General features: G+C 40.4%; 1 protein-coding gene, 1 long non-coding RNA gene and 1 pseudogene across 6 annotated transcripts in view; 1 reads left to right on the top strand and 2 right to left on the bottom strand.

Moving 5' to 3' along the window:
- The first annotated feature begins 2,815 nt into the window (after positions 1–2,815).
- LOC131817690 (zinc finger protein 724-like) lies at positions 2,816–10,675 on the top strand. The gene is given in 4 exon segments (XM_059151222.1): positions 2,816–2,906; positions 5,004–5,067; positions 9,500–10,081; positions 10,249–10,675. Coding segments are annotated over 4 exon segments (1,164 nt in total).
- A 985-nt stretch (positions 10,676–11,660) lies between these two features.
- The window catches only part of LOC131817405 (uncharacterized), a 30,938-nt gene continuing 22,797 nt past the window's right edge, over positions 11,661–19,801 (bottom strand). For 2 of the 5 annotated variants that reach the window (XR_009348492.1, XR_009348496.1), the window contains exons 4-5: positions 13,556–13,635; positions 13,071–13,232 (exon numbers count right to left, since the gene is read on the bottom strand). This is a non-coding gene — a long non-coding RNA (uncharacterized LOC131817405). Of the gene's footprint in view, positions 12,457–13,070; positions 13,233–13,555; positions 13,636–18,148; positions 18,329–19,801 lie in introns of those variants that run through there. The other 3 variants (XR_009348493.1, XR_009348495.1, XR_009348494.1) reach the window with 3 other exon arrangements.
- Positions 15,498–18,129, bottom strand: LOC131817386 (zinc finger protein 678-like; annotated as a pseudogene).

Below are 19,801 nucleotides of genomic sequence, written 5' to 3'. Positions count from 1 at the left end.
TTGGCACTCTTTTCACCTGTAAGGCAAGAGGTTGCTGTGCTCATTTTGTACTTTGGAGTACATTTTGTAAATGGAGTCAGGCAGTGCGGGCTCTTGTATTTGGCTTTGTTTCTGTCTATTTGTGAGTTGATGTGTATTCCCATGTATTACTGTGCATCATTCATTAGAATGGACGGGTCCCCGGAAGGCAGGTTGTCACAGTCAGTGAAGCATCTGCCTTCAGCTCAGGTCATAATCCCAGGGTGTTGAGATTCAGTCCTGAATGGGTCTCCTTGCTCATCAGGGAGTCTGCTTCTCCCTCTGCCTGCTTTGCCTGCACACCTCTCACTCTGTGCTCTCTCTCTGACAAATAAATTTTATACACACACACACACACACACACTTATTTTAAATTAACATATAATGTATTATTTGTCCAGGTGTACAGGTCTGTAAATCATCAGGCTTACACATTTCATAGCACTCACCATGGCACATACCCTCCCCAGTGCCCATCATGTAGCCACCCTTTCCCTACCCTCCCAGCCCCAGCAACACTCAGTTTATTTTGTGAGATTATGAGTCTCCTATGCTTTGTCTCCCTCTTCATCCCATCTTGTTTCAGTTTTTCCTTCCAAACCCCCATGACCCCCACCCAGCCTCTCATATTCCTCATATCAGAGAGATCATATGATAATTGTCCCTCTCTGGTTGACTGATGTAGCTCAGCATAATACCCTCTACTTCCATCAACATTGTTGCAAATGGCAAGGTTTCATTGCTTTTGATGGCTGCATAGTATTCCATTATATACATATACCATATTTTGTTTATCCATTCATCTGATGATGGACATCTAGGTTGTTCCCATAGTTTGGTTACTGTGGACATTGCTGCTAAAGCATTCAGGTGCACGTACCCCTTCGGATCACTACATTTGTATCTTTAGGGTAAATACCCACTAGTGCAATTGTTCAGTTGTAGGGTAGCTCTATTTTCAACTTTCTGAGGAACCTCCATACTGTTTTCCAGAGTGGCTGAACCAGCTTGCATTCCCAGCAACAGTGTATATAGGAAGATTCCCCTTTCTCTGCATCCTTGCCAACATCTGTCATTTCCTGACTTGTTAATTTTAGCCATTCTGACTGGTGTGAGGTGGTATCTCATTGTGGTTTTGATTTGTATTTCCCTGATTCCAAGTGATGTGTAGCACTTTTTCATGTAAACAAATAAAATCTTAAGAAGGAGAAGGAGAAGAAGAATGCTCCAATTCCATTGTGTGAATACCAAGTGATTGCATCATTCTACTATTAATGGGGGGAGGGTTCTCAGTGCGGACTGTCATGAATGGTACTGGTATGTAAAATCTGTAATTTGTCTTTTACTAGCACATGCATGCATATCTGCTGGCTATTTATATGGGACTGGATTGTTGGTAAATAGGTTATATATGTTCAGCTTTAATAGATGCTATCATGTTCTTTCTCTAACACTTGTGTCCATTTTCACATCCACCAGCAGTGCATGGGGATTCTGGCTTTTCCACATTTTGGTAGGTTATGTGATTTTGATGTTGGGTTCCTGGTTCATACATGATGATACTAAGTCTGGGTTTTATTTGCATTTTGCTGGTGTTGTCTTTCTCTGTTATTACAGAGTTGGACATGAACCATGGGATAATCTCTTCTACAAGGTGTCTAATGAATTCTTGTGGTCACCTTTTCGTTACACTTTTTTCTTCAATCTTTGTAGGGCTGTATATTGTGAGAATGAGTCTTTTGTCCCCATATCTCAGTCTACCTCTATTTCTATCTTTTGAGCTTGTGATGCAGAAAAGTTTTTAATTTTATTGTAATCTCATTCTTCATTTCACATTTTGTGGTTAGTGATGTTTTTTCCCTCGTCTTAGAAATTTTTTCTTATACCCTACCACAGAGACTGAATCCTTTGTATAATCCTCTATAAACACATCATTTTGTGTAAAATTTAAGTAAGAAATGGATTATAAGTTACTGTGCTCTGTGGTTTTCTTAGTGTCTGAGGTTTTCTATTTTTTCCCCCAACACGTCTAACAGATTGAAACGTATTCTGGAGAAGTTGAACTATGTTTTCTTTCCATTTTCTTACACAAATCATTTTTTTTTTCTAAAGACTTTATTTGAGAGAGATAATGAACACAAGTTCAAGGGAGGGCCAGAGACAGAGAGACAAGCAGACTCCCCACTGAGCAGGGAGCCCCAGGCAGGGCTCTATCCCAGGACCCTGCATCAGGATTCAGTTTTTAGGCAGAAGCTTAACTGACTGAGCCACACAGTCTTTCCTACACAAGTCATGTCTTGATATGGATTCACACAGGCAAGATCTTAGATGCTGACTTCTCCGTTAAATTAACTCTATGTATTCTTCCTCTAGTGGTGTTAGCAGCCTCTCAGGACCAGACACCCAATGTCAGTTGTGGTGTCACAGACCATGCATGGGCCTCTGTGCTCAGATGAATGATTATTCCTGTTTTCCCACAGCAGACATGCCTCCAGGAGCTGGGCAGTTGCCATAGGCTTTGTGTTGCAGGCTGTCCCTGCAATCGTGGCAACCTGATAGATGTCGCTCTTTACTTCACTGGAGGTAGGATAAGTTCTATAGCTTTTATTGCCAAACAGGGAAACATTGGACATTGTCTGTAATGGAGTCTGACCCACACTGATAGCTTTTGGGTTAAAGATTTCTGCCATGACATTGGATGCACACTTCTTTGTTAGGTTGACAGAGTGGCCAGGGATGTGTCCCTGGTGGCACAGTGTGCATCTTGGGGGTCTTCCAGACCCTCACAAATGGCCCTATGGCTGATGGTTGGAAGCATCTTAAAGTCAAACCTTCCAGGTACATTGACTTTGTGATCTCCCCTGCATGTGACTGTATATCACTGCCAGGTGAGCAGCAAAAGATCATGAAGGAAAACATATTGGTTGCTGTTGTGGATATGTGCCCCAAATCATATATTCATATATGTGCCTTCTACAGACTTTTAACTATTCCTTGAAGTCATGTGGTGATGTCGTGATCTGCAAAAGCATTTCCTTGATTGATGTTTTAATTGTACTTGTCATTCCACTCATGTTTGTGTATAAAAAGGCTTGGGAATATAGTGAACACATCTGGCTCTTGGGTAGAGGACAAATAAGTTCATTGTACAGGAAAACAGATGTCTCCTTCCATGGCCAAGGATCAGGCAGCTATGCTAGATATTCCTTAAAGACACTGGGGTGTCCTATGCTCAGAGTGTCCAACACAAACCCACTGCATGTGCAGCATCTCCCTTATCAGTGGGGGGTGGGCAGTTGACAAGTGAAATTAGTGTGATGAAGAAGTTTATGGTGTTTGCTGTGTCATGAGCCATAAGACACTTGGACTTTCATCTGGGAACCTCCTGTCTTCCACCAGTACTGGGAGATTGTTACAGAACAACAGATTAGAGTGTGGAATGTGTGTCATCTTGGAATTTTTATATTTCTTAGGATTCTCCATGAGCTTTATTCAAAATAAAATAGATATTAATAGGTCTGTTTCTTGTTTGTTTTCTTTTAAATTATTTATTTATTTATTTAACAGACAGAGATCACAAGTAAGCAGAGAGGCAGACAGAGAGAGAGGAGGAAGCAGGCTCCCTGCTGAGCAGAGAGCCCGATGCGGGGCTCGATCCTAGGACCCTGAGACCATGACCTGAGCTGAAGGCAGAGGCTTAACCCACTGAGCCACCGAGGCACCCTGTTTCTTGTTTGTTCATTTATGTTCTTGTTTTGATTGTATACATAAGTGAATATATATGGTATTTGTCTTTGTCTAAGTTACTTGACATCGCATAATACTTCATGGTTCAAACCACGTTGTCATAAATGACAAGACACAATGAAAGAAGCAGAAACAGACCTGTAAGTACAATGAGTAGCCTAATTGTTACCAATGTGGAATGGAGAAGGAAGATAGGCAACATGAGGAAATGGGAATGCGAAGTATAGTCTTGCGGTTATGGAATAATTAGTCATGGGGTGAAAAGAATACAAGGAACTTCTCAAATGGTATCTTGATAGCATTCTATGGTACAAGATGGTAGCTGCTTGTGGTGAGCACAGTAGAACCCACAGAGTTGTTGAATACCCATGTGGTACACCTGAATTAGTGGAACATTGTCCATTATACATTAATAGAAAAGAAATCAAGATGGATACTGAGTAGCATATACCTATGTAGATTAATCTAGTGTCCTAAGAAGTTGCAGGTAAAGAAAACTAACCCTGCTCTTCCAAAGAAGCTAATCCTAAGTATTCACAGTAGGATAAAGTCCTAGGAAAGCAAACTGATCTGTATCACAGTGGAGATAAAAGTTTCTTAATGTAGAGGGGAGGGGATAGGGAAAGTGAAACATCTGTCCAGCAGTGTGAAGAAGTGAACTAGAAGACCAAGAAGAGCCAGTGGTCTTCATAGACTGAGCAGCCCAGGGGGTACATGGAAGAACAGTCATTTCTGTGAGAGCTTCTTAACTCCATTTCCTTGAGTGTGATCTCTGTCATCTCTCAGCATTGAGGAGTGTGATAATGGCCACAGGTTTCAGAAAGTCTTTTCTGTGTAAGTGGATTCAGGGAAGACCAGAAAGTGCAACCAGGTTGTATAACTGTGCTCATTTTAGGCAAAGTCAGTTTTCAGAAGGAAGCCTAGGTTCAAAGAAGTGATCCTGTAGGCTGAAGCCATGGGTATTAGGAAAAAAATGCAGGGGAAACCTGAAATTGATAAAGGCCACGGATGCAGTGGGGTCTAAGCTACAAAATCCAGGGTTGCAGCCAGAAGCAGATTGCACCTACGTTTCTCGTTAAAGATGGAGCTATTTCCATGAATACGGTGGCGTGGTGAATTGAAAAAACAAAAAGAAGAGGAGGTACAGAGAAAATTTTATAGGGGTAGAGTTGCTTGAATGAAGAGGGAATGGAAGGGAAGGTCTCCATGCTCACCTCTATGCTCTTCCCGCTTTTTAGGAACCTTTGAAACTCTTCATCGTGATTCAGTCCTGGAATTCTGTGGGAAGCATGCATTGTCAATGTAAGACATCAGTGGCACATTTGTGAAAAGTAGGAACTCAGACCTCACCCAAACATCCAAATCGGAATATGAATTTTAATAGGAACTTCAGTTCATTGTCATACACATGAACATTGGAGACATGCACATCTAGCTCAGCCAGACTCTTCCATTATTCTACTCCTGATGTCATGTCTATAGGACATTAGTTTGATATCTGTGCCTTGTTGTATGTCATAAATCAGGATATATGCTCTTCACTTCCCAGATTATTTTAGGTATGAGTTATCCCATGACATCCTTGTAAATTTAGGATGGATTTTGATCTTTGTGCACAAATGGCATTGGAGTTTTTGTAGAGATTGCATTTTGTGTAGATCGCTTCAAGATTTATTATGTTTCAATTATTCCAGTGAAAGAACATAGTTAGGTTTCCTACTTATTCATTCTTTGATTCCTGCACAGTATATTGCACTTTTCATTGTTTCTGGTTTGACCTCTACCATTATGATAAATTGGAAGGATGTTGGTGGGGGAAGAGGTTTGCTGTAAATGTATGATATTTCTGTTTTGGGAGTTGTTCTTTGTTGTGTAGAAACAAAACTAATTTTTATGTGTTGGCTTGTGTACAAGCTTTATAAAATCCATATGAGTTTTAACAGGATTAAAACAATAAGGATTACCAGGAGAAGCAATGGCAGTGGAGTAGGAGGACCCTAGACTCGTGTGTCCTGTCATGAGTACCACTAGGTAACTGTCAGGTCATCCTAAATGTCCCAGACATTGGACTAAAGAGTGACAGGAGAAACTCCCCAAGTAAGAGGAGAGAAGAGGCCATATGGAAGATGGCAGATAGTGTGGAGACATGGTTTAGGGAGGAGAGGAATATAGCCCCACTTAGTGAAGACACTGGCTGTCTGCCTTGCTTGCATCAGGCCCCACCCTCTGTGATCTGAGGGGACTTCCTTTCTCAGTGAGGCTTGTCTCAGGCTCAGCAAGGTAAGCCCCTGCCCACATCATGTCTCCTGAGCAGAGATTTCTGCAGGGCCTCAGCTCTGATGGAGATGACATCCAGTCTCCTTTCTGGAGCAGACCAGAGCTCACTTAGTTCAAACTGGCCACATTCAGGTCAGGGACCAAGCACTGCCCATAGAAGGCAAGGAGAGCCCCTGCAGATTCTTGGCCTGAAAGAAACAGCAGGACCCTTCACTGGCTTCTCCAGTGTAGAGACAGGATGGTACAGACTCTGACAATGCCAAGATGAAAGAATTTATCTGCAACATAACAAACAGATAAGGCCAAGGCCAGAGATAAAAGGGAAACAGAGAGTAGTAACATGCTTGCTGGCTCTGCCCTCAGTGTGATGCCTGCTTGTGATTCCCTCTCTGCCTCTATAGCTCCCTCTTGTATTCTTGTAATTCCATTCTCTCTCTCTCTCAAAATTTTAAAAAATCAAACATAGGTGAACAATTTAATAAGCAAGATTAGAAGCAGGTTTGATGTAAAGAGGAGACTGGAAGAAGCAGAAAAATGACTTTGTCATATAGAAGGCAAAATAAAGGAAAATACTGAATCTGAACAAAGGGATGGGGAAGACTCATGCAACATGGAATTTATTTAGGGAACTCATTGCTTTCATCAATGTAAGAGTCCCAGGTCTTGGGCTTTTCTGTGCTGGGAGAGTATTGATTCCAAATTCAACTTTCCGGATTCTTACTGCTTTAAGGAGATTTCCAATTTCTTTGGTTCAAGGTTAGTACATCAGTCTTAATAACTTGTCTATTTTTAGGAATTCTCTCATTTTTCCCCCTAAAATTACCCTATTTGTTGCTAAGTAATGCTTTACAGAGATAAAGCACTGCCAGTTTTATTGATTTTGTTCATTGAAATGGGTATTACTTTCAGTGTTGAGTTAGTGTTAATCTGCTATTTTATTTCTTTCAGATTTTTCTTTATTTCTTCCTCTGCTCTACTAAGTTTCATCAAAATTTCTTCCTTTATTAGTTCCTGTGGTGGAAATTAACTTGTTTATTCCAATATTTTTTCTTAACTCTGTATTGTATAACATGAAGGAATTGGGAAATAGAAAATCTAGTAGGGAAAAACTGGCAGAAATAAACAATAAACAGTTACCAAAAACAGTAAAAAATTTAAAACAATGATTTTTAGGGATTTCTGTAATCATGTCATAGTGGGATTAGAGATAGTTTTAACTTTTTCAATTTAGATTCCTCTACTCTATTTTTGGTTGCATAATTGTTCTGACTAGAGTATCCTGGACTATACTCAAAGGCAGTGGTGGGGTCACTTCATTACCTGCTGATCATAGAGGAGAAGCTAAGAGACTGTCCCTACTGAATATGTTTCAGCTTTTCACACATCTATGGCATTGTTTACATTGAGGGGTTTCCTTCTCTCTCTACGTTGAGTGCTTTTAGCATGACATGTTGTCCTGTGTGCCCATATTTGAATTCTGTCTCCCTTAGTATGATCATATCATTTTTGATCTTCATTCTGTTAATGTGGAGGCTTGAATTTATATTTTTTTCTATATGTTGGAGCACCCTTCATTCTAGGACCATTTTGCACTTGATCATCTTGTAAAAAGGGAAAATGTGCTGTTGATTCAGATGGCTATTTATTGTGGGCTTTGAGTGAATATTCCTTACAGGCTGTAGTTTGTAAACTTTGTTTTTAGTAGTGTCTTCATCTGGCTTGGATGAGCTGGTAATGCTGGTGCCACAGACAGAGTGTTCTGCTAGTTTCTGTGATCTTCACACCGTAGAAATCTTTGAGGAGACTTGAGGTATAGTTCCTTCAGTGTCAGTTTGAATATCCAGTGAACTCATCGGGATGCAGTTTTTGTTTGTTGGAGTTTTTTCTTTTATTCGTCTTTAATTCTGGTTCATGGATGTAGATCAGTTGAGATTTATTCTGCTTTTCTGAATGATGGAGTCTCTATTGGTTAGACCTTTTTTGAAATTTGTACTTGTCTTTTACTATTAGTTTGTGGACACTGATTATCCATTGTTCCTCTATAATTACTTTTATTCCTACAGTCAGTTATACTGTGTCTGTTTTCAGTTCTTTACCTTTCATTTTAGTAGGTCTTTCTCTACAATTCTTAATTTAGTTCATGGGTTGTCAATGTTGTTGATATTTTCTGCCATAAACAACTCTTCCTGTGCTTGATATGTTCCTATTTTTACTGTACTCTATTTGGTTCTGTTCAGTTTTCTGTTTCAATATCGATCATTCCACTAATTTTGAGCACATGTGACCCTTTTTCTGATTGCTAGAGATACAGGAAAGTGATTTGTGCTACACCCTGACCATAAGGCAGAATTATCTATTAGACTCCATGCTCAGTACATTATATGCCATTTTGTATGTCCATGGAGAAATGAAGTCCTGATGACTCTTTCTCAGCCATTGTTCTGATACTGTCTGATTGCCTCAATGCTTCTACATTAGAAGTCTTCAGTATATTTTTCTGAATGTAGTAAGTGCAATGGTTTTACTTTTTTTTTTGGTATCTTTCAGCTCTATGGTCACATGACACTCAGAGTTTCCTGCTACAGTGGAGCATAGAAAGTTCTTTCCAGAATGGATCAATGCACAGATAGAAACACAGTGCTGTTGAGATTTTACACTTATGCAGAGACTGGGTCAATGATGGGGACAGTGAAGAGCATCAGTGAAATCCTGGATGATACAACCAAACCAAGGCAGTTTCCCTTAATGAGAATGTCAATGCCCCAAATAGTGAAGGATATAAACTGCTGCCGAAAACCTCTTTTTTTAAGTCAAATGTTTCTGCAGAGCACTGTGTTTCTGTCAGCACAAGCTCCAATCAAATATTCAGTTATAGCGATTTGTGGACAGACCATTTGGAAAATCTAAAAAGTAACCTAGTTCATGCTGAAAATAATGATTTGAGCCATTTGGAAGATAGGATTGGCCTGTCCTTTCAGTCAACTATTTCTGATCATCAGAGATGTAGAAATGAAGGAACAAATTGCTCAGTGGCATCCATTCGAGAGGGGTTTCACAGAGGTGTCAACTGTCCAGAATGACCAGAGGGTTTCCACTGGAGTCAGAATTGCTGAGTACACTGAATATCAGATAACATTGAACCAGGGCTTCAGTGTTCACTGATATGTCAGGGCTAGGTTTGCAGAGAACTATTATGAATGTGATAAATGTGGGAAAGGCTTTCATCCAAACTCTAACCTCAGTATACATAATGGTTCACCATTTGGGACACAGTCCTCATAAATATAATGAATGTGGGAAAGCTCATAACCCATCCTCCAGTGTTAATGATCATCAGAGAATTTGTGAGGGAAAAAGCCCATTCACATCTAATAAACCATGGATCATGTTTAGTCAGTCATCAAGCCTAAACATCAATGAGATAAGCCCTTGGGAAAAGGAAACTTACATTTTTAAGGAATGTGGTAAATTCTTTGAATGCCACTCAACACTATCTCAACATCCGCGATGCATACTGGAGAAAAATACACAAATGTGAAGAAGGTAGTCCAACCTTTAAGGACTGTTCATCAATAAATGGACATTCGCAGATCTATTCTGGAGAGAAACCCTGCAAATGTCAAGAATGTGGCAAGGCTTTTAACAATCACTCAAGTCTTAATAGACATCACCAAATTCATATTGCAGGGGAAAACTACAAGTGTAATGAATGTGCCAAAGCCTTTAAATCCTGCTTGAAACTTACTCAACATCACAGAATTCATAGTGGAGAGAAACCTTACCAGTGTCAAGAATGTGGCAAGACCTTTAACAAGAATTCACACCTTACTTGACATCTCACAATTCATACTAGAGAAAGACCTTACCAATGTGAAGAATGTGGCATGTCTTTCATGCAGAGATCAAATCTTACTAAGCATCACAGAGTTCATACTGGAGAGAAACCTTATGAATATCAAGAATGTGGCAAGGCCTTTAACCACAGCTCAACCCTTACTAAGCATCACAGAACTCATACTGGAGAGAAACCTTACCAATGTCAAGAATGTGGCAAGGCATAATGGAAGCTCAAACCTGATTCAACATCACAGAATTCATTCTGGGAACAAATCTTACCAATGTCCAGAATGTGGCACTACCTTTAAACACAGCTTAAACCTTACTCAACATCACAGAATTCATACTGGAGGAAAACATTACCAGTGTTGAGAATGTGGCAGGGCCTTTATCTTTCATTTACAACTTATTCAACATCACAGAATTCATACTGGAGAGAAACCTTACCAATGTCAGGAATGGGGCAAGGCCTTTAACCAGAGGTCATACCTTACTGAACATCACAGAATTCATACTGGAGAGAGATGTTTCCAATGTCAACAACATGGCATGGCTTTTAACAAACACCCACACCTCACTCGACATCACAGAATTCATACTAGGGAGAAACCCTATAAATAATCAGGATTGTGGCAAGGCCTTTAACTGGAGTTCATGGCTTACTCAACATCCTGCCTATCCCACTGTCCAGAAGGAAACCCCACCTCCAATAGCTACTCTACCATCTGACATTGTAAAGCTATGCCCAATTGACTCCACCATCCAATATGCCTCCCTTTCCATTCATTGCCACTGAGGCAGACTTGGGTGATCACAGTCATCATTGTCATCTAAGGCCATCTGGTCCTCAGTTACACACAGGAATATAATGAAATCATGAGAATGAAGGAGGACTTCCCTACTCAGAAACCCACATATTTGGCAATTCTTTTTTCTATAACATGTACTCATCAGATGAGAAAAGCAACAGCTGCTTGTGCCTCTGCAGTGACTAAAGGGAGCTGATTCCAGTTCCCTCCTCACATGGGAAGGATTTCTTGATGTTTAATAGGTCTTACCTCTCTCTCTCACCAAATTTTACTTAGATTCACATCCCACCTCCTAGGGCTAAATATCTGAATTAATATCCAGTGGCTGTCCATCTCTCTAATCTCAGTTAACTCTTTGGAGCACACTCTCACCACAACTCAAAAAAAAAAAAAAAAATGGCTCTGATGCCTATGCAGTTGGAAAGTAAAGTGAAGAAAAATACAACTGCAAATCAGGAGGTAACTAGGAAATAAAAAAAGCAGAAATTATTTTTCTAAATCCACAGCCAGCACTATCATATGAGCATGTGAACTTCACAGATGCATCAAAGGAACACCCCCCATAGGAAGTGGGGAACACAGCTTTTTGGAGCCTACGATTCAGTGCTTTCGAGTCCAAGGATTAACTCCAGATTAGGCCACTGAAGCTACAACAGGTCCATGTCAGCTCTGTGGGAGTCTTCTGTAAGTGACACAGGAAGGGAAAGCATTGGAAAAAAGGAGAGATGGTTGCGCACAAGCGTAGATTGGGGTTGTTGTATCAGAAGTTACATTACTTTGTGATTCTGCAGAGTGTTGTCTAGGAAACATGCTAGTGGAAGGACGGGTGTCTGTTCATGGACCCTACCATACTACTGGCTACACAAAGTGAATGCTAAGTAGCAGTATCATGGAGTGCATGACCTAAAATGTCAACAATACCTCTACAAAATCTGTAATATATCCATAATAATATCACAGTCAGCACAATAAAGAGAAATGAGGACAATAGATAAAGTAGGGGGGAAATCACTCATTTTATAAAAAGATTTTATTTATTTGACAGACAGAAATCACAGGTAGGCAGAGAGGCACAAAGAGAAGCAGGCTCCCTGCTGAGCAGAGAGCCTGATGCAGGGCTTGATCCCAGGACCCTGGGATCACCACCTGAGCCAAAGGCAGAGGCTTAACCCACTGAGCCACCCAGGTACCCATGGAAGACAGTTTTCAAAACTTAACATGAAACCTCACCTTGGCCTCTTGGGCCAACTTAATAGTCCTTAAATTTCTGCATGCACCTTTCCATGAATGATGGACTAAACCCTTCTTTGTACATCTAAACACCACACATTGTTTCCAAGGACTGGTAATCCCACCTTCTGGCACAAACACCCCTGGGGACCCATTTGCAACCTCCAAGCACCTCTGTAATGTCTGTAGGAGGCACAGTAAGTCCACAGGCAATCATGAACTGTGTCAGACTTCCCTGTGTCCCTCCTATTGATTCACTGTCCTCAAGCTCCTTTAAAAACTCTGAAGGACTGGCAAAATCCTTGGAGTTGATTTTTGAACATGAGTCTGTCTTCTTTCCAAATGGCTCATCTCCTGAATAATGCAGATATTCCATTCCCATCAGAGCTCTTGGCCCTATGCATTGGCTTTTCAAAGAAATGGCAGCCAGCTTGGGTTTCTGGATAACAAAATTGTCGGATCCTTCAGCACAGTGATCAGGAAGAACTTCTATGATGATTTATGGTGCAATTATTGATGTAGCACATGGCTGGGATTTCTGCTCAAAAAGAGGTACACTTCTTTTTTCCTTTTTCAAATATTTGATTTAAGAGATAGAGAGAGGCACTCATGGTGGAGCATAGGGATGGGCAGATGAAGAAAAAGAAACCAAGTCACCACTGGGTAGGGAGCCCAGCGCAGGGCTGTGTTGGGAACCTGACATCATGACCTGAGCCAACGTGAGACCCTTAACTAACTGATCCCCCAGACCCCCTAAAAGCTACACTGTTCATGTTTGAAGGAGGTTGTTGTATGCTTAGCACTGAAGGGGGTGGGCTCTTGCAGACAGTAATAGAATATAAATGTTTCCACCAGTTTCTTTATACTGTTTAAATTATTTTATAATTATTTACCTGACAGAGACAGACATAGTGAGAGGGGGAACACAAGATGGGGGAGGGGGATAGGGAAAAGCAGGCTTCTGGCTGAACAGAGAGCCTGATGCAGTGCTAATGACCTGAGCCCAAGGCAGACACTTAAAGACAGAGCCACCCACGTGACCCTAGAACTACACCCATTATGGCACTGAGGAAAGGTTGGCAGGTCCCACACAGCAGCTTCCCTGAAGAATCACCCAATCACACTGGATCTGACCTTGACTGGGGTTACCTACCTGGGAAATGAGGGAGCAACCACAGCACATGCCTTGCTGATCTGGCCTATTCCACTGCCCAGAAGGCTTCTTCATCTCAAACATCCATTCTACCGTGGGACAGCTTAACGTTGCCCACATGATTGCATCATCCAACCCCTCCTCCATCCTTTGTCACGGATCTAGGCCGGGGACATACAGTAATCACTGACATCCAACAGCATTATTCCCAGGAAGACATAGGAGATCAATCAAATCGTCAAGATAAACCAGGACCTCCCTACTCCTGAGAAACCCACATTTGCCTTTTCTTGTCCCCATTACATGTATTCATGTGCCTTTCCAGTGACTAAAAGGAGCCACCTCTGGTTCCCTACCCACAAGGGAAAGAGTTCCTCACATTTCCTTTTAATAGGTCTTGTCTTCTTCTCTAAGGATGGTGCCTTCCTCAAATTTTACTCAGATTTACAACCCACATTCCCGTGCTAAACGTGTTAATACCCACCAGCTTTCCATCTGTCTAATCTCAATGAAGCATTTTCTGATGACACTCTCTCCACAGGCAGAAAAGAACGGTTGTGGTTCCTATGTAGAGAGGAAGAAAAATGAGGACAAATACAACTGGAGATCTGGAGAAAAGTAGGTCATAAAACAAACAGAAGTTCTTTTTCCACAACTAGGGAGTCACTTGGGCTACTCAGGACAGTTGTCCTTCTCTACATGCTAATTTTTCATCTTATTTTCTGTCTCTCCTGGCTACCACATGACTCCTATTTGGATAGATTTCTCTTTCTTACGGGGTATCTATGACACACATAGCATGGTCATATGTGCATGTGTACTTCATAGACACATCAAAACAACACTCAGTGTAGCGTGCAGGGCACATGCTTTCATTTGGGGCCATGGTGCAGTGCTATAGAGTCCCAAGTCTAAATCCAGAACATGCCATTCCGACTAAAACAGATTTAGGAAAGGTTTGGGGGAGGGGGAATCTTCTTTATGAGACACAGGAGGAGGGAAAGCTTTGGAAGAAATGAGAGATGGTGGCTCACAAGGTCAGAGTGCAGATGTCGTATCACATGTCATACTAACTTGTGACCCCGCAGCATGCTGACTGGGGAATGCACTAGTGAGAAGGGCTCCTGTCAGTCCAAGACCCCTGCAAAACTACTGGCTACACAAAATCAATGCCCAGTAGCTGCATCATGGAGTACATGTGCTAGAACGTCAACATCATCTCTATGTTACATACTTCAGTAATACACTCACAGTAATATCATTGTATTTACAAAGAGGAGAAAAATCACAGGATAGACTAGGGGAAAACATAATCACATATCCCTTAAACCTTCAGACCACTGGGAAAATGGATTCCTAGGTATATTGTTTTACTCCAGTATCAAACAAATGATTGACTCGATTAGCACCCTACAACCCTCGTTGAGATAGACAAACACTAGATGTAGAGATAACACATAATTCATGACACACCCATATCCATATGTTAAAAAAGTGTCTTATTAATAAAAATATATTATGTTCTGTAGTCATACTCTCTAACGATAACACATAGGAAGATACAATGGTAATTTACTGGACAGTAACCTCTTTTTCCATAAAAAACAATCAGGAAAACCTTGTATTTCTAATATTGAGGTAGTTCTTTAGTTTCAGTACATGCAGAAGTGTGTGCTCTGAACACCTATTCCATGGAATCTTACATCAGTGTTATAACTGTAAGTACCATCTCCACTGAGATGTACTTCATATGCTGTATATCATATGGTCCTCCTCCATGGAAAATTAGGTACGCATGCGTCCCACTTAATGGAGCAGGACATTTAGTATCTTTAATGTACCAACAATCAACCACATAGTCTTACACACCCATGAGGAACAGAGGAATTTTCGGGAGTGATTTCAGAGGAAAATAGATTAATATTGTTAGTCACAAATCTCAAATGCAGTTAACGTAAGAATGAGAAAATACTGAAATCCCTTATATGTATGTAAATGTCCACCCTCGAAATCTGTTCAACAGAATACCACATACATTTTCTAAGTGTTTAAGTTTGATTTTTCCTTATAATCACTATGTTCATACAGAGTAATGTCTGAGTAGAGTGAATAATATATTCCACTGGCTTGATTTCTCTTACATACATTGGCATTTGATGTTCAAATAATTAGTTTTCTAAACAATGCTAACTCTCAATTAACTTTCCTTGAAGCTCTCTCTGGTGTTTGCTCCAATGTATACTGAAATGAAGGTCTTCCCACATTCACTATGTTGCAAGGGTTTGAATCAAGTATGCATTTTGAGATACTGAGGAAGGACTGAATTCCAGTTAAATGCTTGGCCACATCCTTTACATTTCATTACATTTTATTACATTTTATTCCTATATGATAAGTATGATTTTAATAAGTTTGGAGTTCCAGTGAAAGGTCAGATACTTTTTAAAATTTTTATTCATTGGAGAGAGAGACAGTGAGAAAGAGCAAGAGGGGGAGAAAGTCAGAGGGAGAAGCAGACTCTACGTGGAGCTGGGCGCCCAATGCAGGACTCGATCCCAGAACTCTGTGATCATGACCTGAGCCAAAGGCAGTCGCTCAACCATCTGAGCCACACAGGTGCCCCACAGACACATTCTTAGTATTTGTACATGAACTCTCCTATATGTAATCTCTGATATGGAGTGAGGAGGGAACAGTCCTTAGTCTCACATACATCCATAATTTTCTCTCCAGTATGAATTCTGTGATGCCCAATAACAGTCGTTTGCAGCTAGAGGGTGTGCCACATTATTCATCGGCTGTCATTCCAGTATGAATTCTCTATTTAGTAACTGTGTGCATGCTGGACAAAGGCCTTGTCACATTTGTCATATTTGCAAGGTTGTTGTCCAAAATGAATTCTCTGATGTGCATGAATAGGTAAGCACTCCTTAACTAATTTTTCTCACATTCTTTTTTCTTTTTTAAAGATTGTATTTATTTATTTGACAGAGATGGAGAGAGATCACAAGTAGGGAGAAGGGGCAGGCAGAGGTCAAGGAAGAAGCAGGCTTCCTGTAGTGCTCAAACCTGGGAACCTGGGATCAGGAACAGGGTCTAAGGCAGCCAAATATCCTACTGAGCCACCCAGGTGCCCCCTTTCTCACATTCTGTATGCTGGTAAGCTATCTATCTAGTATGAATTTTCTGATGTTTAGTGAGGATTGAGTGCCTGTAAAGGCCTTGCCACATTTTTAGTATTTGTACAGTTTCTCTCCAGCATGAATTCTGTGATGTCAAGGAAGGTCTGAGGGCCACATTATTACTTTGGTAAGGTTTCTCTCCAGTATGAATCATGCAATGTCGATTAAAGAGTGAAGAACACTTAAAGGCTTTGCCACATTCATGACATTGGTAAGGTTTCTCTCCAGTATGAATTCTGCTATGTCGAGTAAGGGTTGAGCTGTGGTTAATGGCCTTGCCACATTTTTGACATTGATAAGGTTTCTCTCTGGGATGAATTCTGTGATGTTCAGTAAGACTTGACCTCTGATTAAAGGCCTTCCCACATTCTGTACATTGGTTAAGGTTTCTCTCCAGTATGAATTCTGTGATGTTGAGTAAGGCTTGAATTGTGGTTAAAGGCCTTGCAACATTTATGACATTGGTAAGGTTTCTCTCCAGTATGAATTCTGTAACGTTGACTAAGGTATGAGCTGTTGTTAAAGCTCTTACCACATTCTTGACATTGGTAAGGTTTCTCTCAAGTATGAATCCTGTGATGTTCGTTAAGATGTGAGCTCTGGTAAAAGGCCTTGCCACAGACTTGATATTGGTTAAGGTTCCTTTCCAGTATGAATTCTGTTATGTTGCGTAAGCCTTGAGCTGTAAATAAAGATCTTGTCACATTCTTGACATTGGTATGGTTTCTCTCCAGTATGAATTTTGTGATGTTCAACAAGGGTTGAGCTGTCATTAAAGGCCTTGCCACATTCTTTACATCAGTAAGGTTTCTGTCCACTATAAATTCTGTGATGGTCAGTAAGACTTGACCTCCAGTTAAAAACCTTGCCACATTCTTGACATTGGTAAGGCTTCTCTCCAGTAAGAATTCTGTGATGTCAAAATAATGGCTGAGCTCTGCATAAAGCTCTTGCCACATTCTTCACATTGGTAATGTTTCTCTCCAGTATGAATTTTGTGATGTTGAATAAGCTGTGAAGTGCAGTTAAAAACCTTGCCACATTCTTGACATTGGTAACGTTCCTCTTCTGTATAGGTTTGTCTATGTCCATTTATTGATGGACAGTCCTTAAAGGTTTTACCACCTTCTTCACATTCATGTATTTTTTCTCCAGTATGCATTCACTGATGTTGAGATGTGTTGAGTGGCAGTCTAAGGATTTACCACATTCCTTCCAAGTATAAGCTTCCTTTCCCCTAGGAATTATGTTATGTATATTTAGGCTTGATGACTGGCTAAACATGCTTTATTAGATCTGGATAGATCTAAGATTTCCCTCATGAATTCTCTCATGATCACCAACAATGGAGGACTGGTTACATTTACTATATTTATGAGGACCATCTCCCAAACGGTAACCATTATGTATACTGGGGTTAGAGCTTGGATTAAAGCCTTCCCCACATTTATCACATTCATAATGGTTCTCTACAAACCTAGCCCTGACACATCGGTGAACACTGGAGCCCTGGTTCAATGTTTTCTGAGATTCAGTGCACTGAGCAATTCTGTCTCCAGTGAAAATCCTCTGGTCATTCTGGATGGTTGACTCCTCAGTGAAGCCCTCTCATATGGATCCCACTGAGCACTTTGTTCTTCAGGCCAATCCTATCTTCCAAATGGCTCAAATAATTAACCTCAGCACGGACTAGGTTACTTTCCAGACATTCCAAACGGTCTGTCCACAAGTAGCTATGTTTGAATATTTGATTGGAGCTTGTGTTGACAGAAACACACTGCTCTGCAGAAACAGTTGACTTAAAAAGGGAGGTTTTCCACAGCGTTTTATATCCTTCACCATTTGGGGCACGGAGATTCTCATTAAAGACATTGGTTTGGGTGTATAGACTTTGGTTTGGGTGTATAGTCCAGGATTTAACTGATGTCCGTCACTATGCCCATCATTGTTCCAGTCTGTACATAAGTGTAAAATCTCAACAATACTATGTTTGTATCTGTGCACTGATACTTTCTGGAAAGAATCTTCTATGCTCTGCTTTAGCAGGAAACTTTGGGTGTCATGTGAAGATACAGCTGAAAAATACCAAATAAAATAAAAAATACCAAAAAAATAAAATCACTGTACTTACTACATTCAGAAGAATATACTGAAAACTTCTTAAATAGAAGCAGCAAGTGAATTAGACAATGTCAGAAAGATGGCTGAGAGGAGTCATCAGGACTTTATTTTTCCATGGACACACAACATGGCACACAGCATACTGAGTGAGCACAGAGTCTAATAGAGAATTCTGCGGTATGGTCATAGTGTAGCACAAATCACTTTCCTGTATCTCTAACAATCAGGAAAAGGGTCATATGAGCTCAAAATTAGCTGAATGACCAATATTGAAACAGAAAACTGAAATGAACCAGAGTACAGTAAAAATAGGAACATATCAACCACAGAAAGAGTTGTTTGTCAGAAAAGATCAACAATATTGACAGTCCATGAACTAAATTAAGAATAATGGAGAAAAGACCAACTAAAGTGAGAGGTGAAGAAGTGAAAGCAGATACAGTATAACTGACCATAGAAATAAAATTTAATTATAAGAGGCAACAATGGATAATCAGTGCCCACAAATTGATACTAAAAGACAAGTATAAATTTTAAAAAAGGTATAACCAATTTAGACTCCATCACTCAGAAAAGTAGAAAAAATCTCAACCAATCTACAAATATGAAGCCGAATGAAGGAGGAATAAAGAAAAAAAACCAGGGGTGCCTGGGTGGCTCAGTGGGTTAAGCCGCTGCCTTTGGCTCAGGTCATGATCTCAGGGTCCTGGGATCGAGTCCTGCATCGGGCTCTCTGCTCAGCAGGGAGCCTACTTCCTCCTCTCTCTCTCTCTGCCTGCCTCTCTGCCTACTTGTGATCTCTCTCTGTCAAATAAATAAATAAAATCTTTGAAAAAAAAAAAAGAAAAAAAACCAACAAACAAAAATTGTGTGCCAGGTGAGTTCACTGGATATTCAAACAGACACTGAAGGGGAAAGGACTGCAAATCTCCTCAAACATTTCCAAGGAGTGATGATCAGAGAAACTAGCAGAACACGCTCTCTGTGGCACCAGCATTATCAGCTTATTCAAGACAGACGAAGACACTACAAATAATGAAGATTACAAACCACTGCCTGTGAGGTCCACAATAAAATAGTGGACTGAATCATTTTCCCTTTTCCCTTTTTACAAGATGATCAAGTGGGAAACGGACCAGGAATTAAGGGTGCTCCAACATATAGAAAACCATAAATTCAAGACTCTACATTAACAGAATGAAGGTCAAAAATGATATGATCATATTAAGGGATACAGAATACAAATATGGGGTATTGGACAACATGTCATGTTAAAAAACACTCAAGCTAGAGAGAGAAGAAAAACTTCAACTAATGAATGCCAAGATGTATGAATACCTGAAAACTATTCAATAGGGATGGTCTGCATGCTTCTTCTGTATGATCAGCAGGTAATGAAGTGACCCCATCACTGCCTTGAATATACT

Source organism: Mustela lutreola, chromosome 16 (genome assembly GCF_030435805.1).
Source record: "Mustela lutreola isolate mMusLut2 chromosome 16, mMusLut2.pri, whole genome shotgun sequence".
Lineage (NCBI taxonomy): Eukaryota > Metazoa > Chordata > Mammalia > Carnivora > Mustelidae > Mustela > Mustela lutreola.
This window is presented reverse-complemented; position numbering and strand designations above follow the sequence as displayed.